Source organism: Cyberlindnera jadinii, assembly GCF_001661405.1.
Source record: "Cyberlindnera jadinii NRRL Y-1542 unplaced genomic scaffold CYBJAscaffold_8, whole genome shotgun sequence".
Taxonomy (NCBI): Eukaryota; Fungi; Ascomycota; class Saccharomycetes; order Phaffomycetales; family Wickerhamomycetaceae; genus Williopsis; species Williopsis jadinii.
In genome coordinates this window covers 248,718-255,897 of record NW_017963659.1, presented here as the reverse complement: position 1 = coordinate 255,897, position 7,180 = coordinate 248,718, and the positions used below count along the sequence as shown (strand labels likewise).

General features: G+C 43.3%; 6 protein-coding genes across 6 annotated transcripts in view; 5 read left to right on the top strand and 1 right to left on the bottom strand.

Moving 5' to 3' along the window:
• Window positions 1–179, top strand: part of CYBJADRAFT_177757 (complex I 30 kDa subunit family protein) — a gene marked incomplete at both ends in the record, with an annotated part of 1,416 nt that extends 1,237 nt beyond the window's left edge. The window contains one exon of the mRNA XM_020216886.1: window positions 145–179. Within this exon, the coding sequence (XP_020070075.1) occupies window positions 145–179 (35 nt within the window). The remainder of the gene's footprint in view (window positions 1–144) is intronic.
• Window positions 119–1,651, top strand: CYBJADRAFT_128365 (cytochrome P450; the record flags this gene model as incomplete). Its single annotated transcript, XM_020212761.1, has 1 exon — window positions 119–1,651. A coding segment is annotated over one exon (1,533 nt), but the record flags the coding sequence as incomplete, so codon positions are not given.
• A 362-nt stretch (window positions 1,652–2,013) lies between these two features.
• On the top strand, window positions 2,014–2,532 carry CYBJADRAFT_168102 (uncharacterized protein). Its single transcript, XM_020215211.1, has one exon. The coding sequence runs from the start codon at window positions 2,125–2,127 to the stop codon at window positions 2,521–2,523; it is 399 nt and encodes a 132-aa protein (XP_020070073.1). The 5' UTR covers window positions 2,014–2,124; the 3' UTR covers window positions 2,524–2,532.
• A 428-nt stretch (window positions 2,533–2,960) lies between these two features.
• ARA1 (D-arabinose 1-dehydrogenase (NAD(P)(+)) ARA1) lies at window positions 2,961–4,136 on the top strand. Its single transcript, XM_020215210.1, has one exon. It carries the CDS (start codon window positions 3,014–3,016, stop codon window positions 3,974–3,976), a length of 963 nt encoding a protein of 320 aa, XP_020070072.1. The 5' UTR covers window positions 2,961–3,013; the 3' UTR covers window positions 3,977–4,136.
• A 417-nt stretch (window positions 4,137–4,553) lies between these two features.
• Window positions 4,554–5,037, top strand: CYBJADRAFT_168099 (uncharacterized protein). The gene has a single exon (XM_020215209.1). The coding sequence runs from the start codon at window positions 4,632–4,634 to the stop codon at window positions 4,992–4,994; it is 363 nt and encodes a 120-aa protein (XP_020070071.1). The 5' UTR covers window positions 4,554–4,631; the 3' UTR covers window positions 4,995–5,037.
• Window positions 5,038–5,073: 36 nt separating this feature from the next.
• Window positions 5,074–7,169, bottom strand: CDC45 (DNA replication initiation factor CDC45). Its single transcript, XM_020215208.1, has one exon. It carries the CDS (start codon window positions 6,990–6,992, stop codon window positions 5,097–5,099), a length of 1,896 nt encoding a protein of 631 aa, XP_020070070.1. The 5' UTR covers window positions 6,993–7,169; the 3' UTR covers window positions 5,074–5,096.
• Window positions 7,170–7,180: the final 11 nt, after the last annotated feature.

The following is a 7,180-nucleotide window of genomic DNA, read 5'->3' as shown; positions in this document are numbered from 1 at the left end:
CTGTAGAACAACCTTTCTAACAAGTATACACATAGCGTCAGTTGTGCTAGGAGTGGTTGTACTATTGTTGGTCTTCTTGGTCTGTGACTACTTTGGAATAGGACCCTTGACTCCCACACCAATACCCGGTGTTCCATACATTAGAGGTATTCCTATATTTGGTGTTCTCTACCAAGTGAAGCTGAACTCGGCTCTAAAGTATACACGATGGTCAGATATCCACGGAGATCTATTCCAAATGAGAATGGGCTCAAGAGTTGTTGTTGTTGCCAACTCATTTGAAAGCGTTAGAGACCTTTGGATAAAATACTCCAATGCATCCAATTCGAGACCAATGTTGTACACGTTCCATTCCGTGTTAAGTAAGACGCAAGGGTTCACTATTGGGACTACACCTTATGGCGATACATACAAGAGAACGAAAAGGATAATTGCAACAGCTTTGAACAAAAGAGCAGTGGAGCATCATTCGAAGTTTATCAAGGATGAATGTCTTAACATGTTCAGGCGAGTTGACGAGGAGCATGAGCGCATTAAGAGCAGTACAAGATCTGAAGACATCGAGCTCTTCAAGTTGATACAAGGCTATGTCTTGAGGATTAGCCTCTTCCTCACATACGGTTATTTGGTGAAAGTAGAACACAATGATAAGTGTAAGCTCTTTGATGAAATCGCTCATGTTGAGAACATGATTGTCAAGTTACGAGGGCACAGCTCAAATGTTCAAGATTATTTGCCGCATTTGAGATGGCTAGGACTTGGTAACGATAAGACAAGATTGGCTGACCAGTATCGCAAGAGAAGGGACGTATATATGGCCAAGTTCACCAATGATGTCAAGCGCAAAATTGAAGTTGGCGAGGACTATTCCGAATCGATTGTGAGTAAACTGTTACGAGGCTGTAGCGAGTTTCCTACTGTTACAGAAGCTGAATTGACTTCGGTATGTTTGACAATGGTTAGTGCTGGACTTGACAATACGCCATTGGTATTGACCCATATCTTGGGTCACCTATCACTCGGCTCATATGGAGCCAAATTACAAGAGACGCTGATTGATAGCATCTTGAAAGTTTATGGAACTCTTGAGAATGCATTCATCAACTGCTCTGACCTTAGTCGCTTCAGAGTGGAATACATAAGTGCACTAGTAGAAGAAGGCCTTCGTTACTTCTCCGTTCTTCCAACAAGTCTTCCAAGAGAAACGACAAGAGATATAAACTACAGAGGAGTATTGTTGCCTCTGGGCACGGTGATGTTCATGAACGCGTACGCTGCAAATCATGACGCATCAAGATTCGAAGATGCATTTCAATTTAAACCAGAGAGGTATTTACAAGCTCACAACGGACATGATGACGAGAACAAGCATCAATTGCCTCATTTCTCATTTGGTGCAGGTACACGGGCATGTGGTGGAGCACATTTGGCTTTCAAGGAGATGTACATTGCACTCTTAAGGTTTATAGTACTCTACAGAATTACGCTGCCAAAGGATTCAAAGTATCTCATGTCTCTGGACCCCTTCAAGACTAATTCATGTCCAGAAGCAGTCGCCATTGAACCGTTCCCGTTCAAAGTGCACCTTGAGAAGAGAGATAACAAGCTATTTGAGAGATTAGTCCATGTTGGTCCTGCTCCATTGGTCTGATTGATGTGTATCATTGAAAAGAAATCCCACTGTGAAGTAGGCTGTACACGTTCGCATGGTCAAGCTACCACGGGAATTTTTACTCCATGTAGATCAAATGATAAAGTTTTCCGTACCAATTAGTAGTAGCCTACAATTGCAATTGGCACTTCATTTTATCCGTCCGGAACACTCAAACACTACATGGGTCCTAATTGCAGGCGATTTCTGATAGTGGCATAGAGAACCGTTGGTATAAGCTGTGGGTATTTTTCATTTTGGTGAGAGGGACGCACCTTCCTAATTGGGGTAAAAGTTGCGGGCGAAGAGGAGTTTGGTATAGGGACAGGTTTTATCTATTGAGATAAACCAATGCTGGATAAGAGATGGATTCAATTATATAAAGAGGCTCAATTGTCTTCAGAAATGTACAGCTTGGTAGGAGTGAATCCAGACATCAGACTAAACATCCAGATCTCATAACTTGAAAAAAAATGCCATTGTTCCACATTGATTCCACTCTTTCCTTCGACAAGAAGCAACCATCCTTGCCAGACAGAACCACCTCTTTCCTTGGTGACACTTTCACCTCTGATGCTCCAAAGGAACAACAGATCTCCTGTGGTTTCTACCAAGAGTTCTCCAACGCTGGCAACCCATTGACCTATCATTACGATTACGATGAGATGAAGATCTGTTTGGAGATTGTCTCCCCAACCGATGAGCCAGCCCACTTCTTTGTTACTGACGAGGAAGGTAAGAAGGTTGAGGTCAAGCAACACGATGTCTTGTACTTCCCAAAGGGTTGTACCATCACTTTTGAGGTTACTGGCCCAGAAGGTTCTTACGCTAAGAACTTCTTCACCGGTTTGCGTCCAGCTGATGCTGCTTAAAAGGCTTGTTGATCATGTTCTTGTTAAGTATATAGAAAATTCATTTTGTTTGCATTTCTAGAGATTTGATTGTAGATTTCCCAATCATCAAGTAATGCGACAGTGCTGCTCTATTAATGTTGGTTGACGTCATGTTCTAAGCAGCCTGAGTGTCAATTCAACATGTCGTGTAAGCATATGGTATAAATCAGGTACGACGATAAATTACCATTTACACACTTAATCTGGAAGCAGACGTTATATTGTTCTATACGTCAAGGGTTATTGCAACCACTGACTCAGTCCATCGTTTAGCAATAGTAACTATGCTCTTACTAAAGAACATTGTGGAAAAATCCCAAAATGCACAATTTGTAGATCGACGCTTGCTTATACATATGTAGTAGCAATCCGTATTTCTACCGTCCGCTGAAATTACCTATATAACACCTATCGACTGCTCTTGTTCCATTGAAGTTTCAGATTTCTACACCCCAAGCATAGATTAGAGATGTCAATTGATACTGTGAAGCTTACAGTTAAGCTCAACGATGGCTCCGTCATGCCAGCGTTGACGATTGGAACCCCATGGACCGAGGAAGAGTTTGAGAAATTGCCAGGTGTCTTACAAGCTGCCATCGACAATGGGTTCAGAAGCATCGACACCGCATGGTATTACGGGAGCGAACCAACCATTGGTAAATTCCTCAAGGATCTGTTTGCCAAAGGTGCCGTGAAAAGGGAAGATCTATTCATCACTACAAAGGTTTGGCCTTCACTGTGGGACAGGGCCGAACTCTCCATAAACAAGTCCTTGCAAGACCTAGGATTGGACTATGTGGATCTGGCGCTACAGCACTGGCCTGTCTGTTACAAAGGCACGGACTCCAATGGCTTGCCTAAGAACCCAAGAGACTCCAACGGTGTGCTACAGTTCGATGAGAACGGCGACTTCGTCACAACCTATAAGCAGCTGTTGGAGCTGAAGGCCAGAGGTCTGGTCAAGAGCGTTGGCGTCTCGAATTTCACGCAGGCACATCTCAAGCGTGCCGTTGATGAAACTGGCGTTGTTCCATCGGTTTTACAGCTCGAACTGCACCCAAAGATCCCCTCCTTAGAACTAGTCAAGTACGCTGAATCGTTGGGCGTGAAAGTGGCTGCGTTCTCACCATTGGGCTCAACAGGCGCACCGTTGTTGAAGGAGCCCGTTGTACTGGAGCTCTCTACAAAGTACAGCGCGCAGCCAGCCAATGTGGTTTATGCGTACCATTTACTCCGCGGAAGGATCGTCGTTACAAGAACTTCCAACCCTAAGAGAATCCCAACATTGAAGACGATCCCTTCGCTCAGTGAGGAGGACATTGGCAAGCTGGATGAGATTGGTCTAAAAGATCCAAAGCGATTTATCCAGGACGACTGGGGCGTGGGATTGGGATTCCCTCACTGGAAGGACAAGTACTCGTGGGAGGAATAATGAGTGTGTATGTTTTCGTCGTAATGTACGCTTTTATTGGGCTCTAAGCCCACATGTAGCGTATAAGTTTGCTTTTGGCTGCGTCATGTGTCTCGATGATGTATCTTCTGTTCCCTGAATTAGGGGGATTAAAGTTCTACAACGCTAACTTCATGATAACAGAGAGCTTATCATATCAGCTCTTTTTGTATGGGTCAATTGATACAGTATGACAGGGTTAGTAGATCATTGTGTGTGTGTGTGTCCACCTCATCCCCCAATGACTGGCAACGGCCCACGTCCACCCCGAGAGCACTGCTTTCCTAGCCAGACATCCAATTGAAGCCGTGATTAGTACCAGTTGCTTCGCTAAAACAAACCCTGAAGTAACCCCAGGGCAGCCACAGTGGGCCCTTCAAGCTGTGTCTCCAGTTTGGGGAAGTTTGGAACGTAATCGGGTAGATTCAGCAGCGTGGATCTTTTTACCGCATTAGGAAGTAGACATGCAGCCACTCTCCAGATAGTGCGCACTGGTTGTAATAGCTAATTCTTTCAACAATGATGAGCCATTTATCATTGAAGTTGGTCTATATAAAGAGCAAGAGAGGAGCTCCAAATTCGTGACAGATGGGTTGAGTTGTGTTTGTATCAACACGAACTCATCGAACAATTAACAATGGTTGCTCTTACCCACGTCGCAAAGGCTGATGCTTACTCTGTCCTCCCACCAAAGATCTCTGAGAACTCGTTCCTCGGTGACGTTATCACAGTTGGTGAGACCCCAATCACTGGTGGTTTCTTCAAGGTTGTTCCAGGTAAGGAGCTGGTTTACACCTACCCATACGATGAGTTGAAGATTGTCCTTGAGGTTGAAGGTGACTTCATCGTCTCTGACAGCGAGGGTAACACCGTTCACCCAAAGGCTGGTGATCTTTTGAAGTTCCCAAAGGGTGTCACCATCACTTTCAAAGTTGAAGGTGGTGAGGATGCTTACGCTTACAACTTCTACGTTGGCCAAAAGAAGCAAGGTGAATTGTAAACTGGTTTTTACAATTGTCAATTGATTATAAATTCTGTTACACCACTTTTCTTTGTAGTACTACAAGTTCAAATGCAATCTGCGCCGTGAACAATGCATCAATTACACCAATCCACTAAGTGCCAACTTCTCCAGAAATGGTTGGAAGTCTTCCTTTCTAATCTCAATGATGGAACTTTCAAAACTGTCGATCCTCACCTTGGCTCCTGTAGTGCCCGCAACTTGTTGGAATGCCACACTAAAGGTGTTCAAAAGTGTCGTATTTTGATCAATGTCCTCCAGGTTCTTTCGACCTCTTGGATAACGTGGGGCCAATCCAACCACTAGAAACGTATCTGTGCTTTCGTCCAACGCTGCAAGCACCAATGGCAGAAGGGTTTTGTTAGATTCAGCACAACTCTCAAGGATCCAATTACCCAATCTTATCAGGATTAATGGATTTCTAAACATTTCATAATCAGGTCCATCTCTGAGGACAACGAGATGGTAGATCTTCAATGTCTTCAACAGTCGCTTTTCCAATACTGCCATTCCTGTATTGAAAACTGCCTTTTGGAATTCTTTAGCATATTCCAATCCCTTGTTGATCTTATCAATATTATCCAATGCATCCCAACTGGACCAAAAGTTTTCAATCCATGCTTTTTCCTTTAGAGAAATTAATTCATTAATGTCAGTTTCTTCGTCGTCTGTATTTGTAGTTGATGCTTTATTGTGCTCCAATAGTGCTGAAATGGATTCAACACATTCGCTTGCAGACAATGTTCCCCTGAACCCGTATGTTCTCACGAATCCTTCTCTGATGAGATCGTCTAGTCCAAAGAACCCGAGAACTTTGTTGAATGTAACGTTGAGGTTCTTTTTGATATTGGTATCCATGTATAACCAATTCTGTTTGGAGTCCTGTAAAGAGATACCCATTCTTGCAAACATCTTATGTAGCCTTTTACGACCTTCTTCACTCCATATGCTCAATTTGGCATTCACGTAGTTTGAATAGAAAAAAGAGTCATAGAGAGTCCAATGCCGTAACAAGAATAGATAGTAATCTGTATCGACTGATAGCTGTGACGAGTCAGCATTCTTGGAAAGACCCAAGTCTGTGGGACTCAATCTCGTAACTTCAGCCTTTAGTGCCTCGAATGACATTCTGTAAACATCTGGATACAGATTATCGAGAGAGATGGTTCCGATTATTGTGAACCACAGGTTATCAGTGTTGGTTTCACCAATTTCTGAGAGCATCGTGTATACCTGTAATGACACAGATACTGTGATAGTCATACCCGTTGCATAGTACTGCTCAACAAGTCTTTCCTGCTCCTTCATCTGGCGTTTCCTCTGCTTTGTCTCCTGTATAGCTTTTCTTTTCTTCTCCTGAGAGCTTGTTAGCTCCTCGTCCTCGTCTTCTTCAAGACCGTTCACAACATCATTTTCATTTTCGGATTCTTCTGAATCAAACTCGCCATCATCGCTATCCTCCTCTTCTTCATCTTCTTGTAACTTTATCAACGTTGCATAGGCCTCTTTTTCTCGGTCCAATTCTCTATCGATATATCCATCATCGAGACACTTGATGATATGGGAACCAAAGATGTTGTCCAGGTTCCATGGCTTGTGACCATCAATTACATATATACTTCTCGAGGAGGTGAATGTACCGTCCAGGTTCTGGTTGTCTTTATCAACAAAGTCATTTGGATCTATATCGAAAAAGCTCTCCAAATCAACCATAGCTCCACACCCCAAGAGCACAATGTTGGTGATGTCACCATCGAGACGATCATAATGAGTCTTCAAGTCAGAATATCCAACAATCGGAATCAATTGATATTGTATGATTTCCTTTCGTAGCACGTTTGTCAAGATCTTTGAGGCACATAAAGCATCAACGTTGAGACAAGCGACAAATATTATAAGCTTACAAGTCGAATGACTCATAGAGGTCCTCTTGATGTCATCAAACACTTTGCTAAAGTTCCCTCGTGAGATGTACATCTTCACCGATGGAGTCTCTCACAGTCGCAGTCTCACAGTGTCAGTGTAAACGACAACAATAATACTCAGTTGCTCAGTAAAGTAACAAAAAATAAAGACCACAGCCAATGACGCGTCAGATGAAATGGAACGAAGCGCCATCGCGTACCCTCGGAATAATCACATGATGTATCACGTGAGTCCCGGAA

Excerpts from the sequence above, each read along its gene's own strand:
- CYBJADRAFT_168099 (XM_020215209.1), top strand. The coding sequence starts at position 4,632 with ATGGTTGCTCTTACCCACGTCGCAAAGGCTGATGCTTACTCTGTCCTC.
- CDC45 (XM_020215208.1), bottom strand. The coding sequence starts at position 6,992 with ATGTACATCTCACGAGGGAACTTTAGCAAAGTGTTTGATGACATCAAG.
- CYBJADRAFT_168102 (XM_020215211.1), top strand. The coding sequence starts at position 2,125 with ATGCCATTGTTCCACATTGATTCCACTCTTTCCTTCGACAAGAAGCAA.
- ARA1 (XM_020215210.1), top strand. The coding sequence starts at position 3,014 with ATGTCAATTGATACTGTGAAGCTTACAGTTAAGCTCAACGATGGCTCC.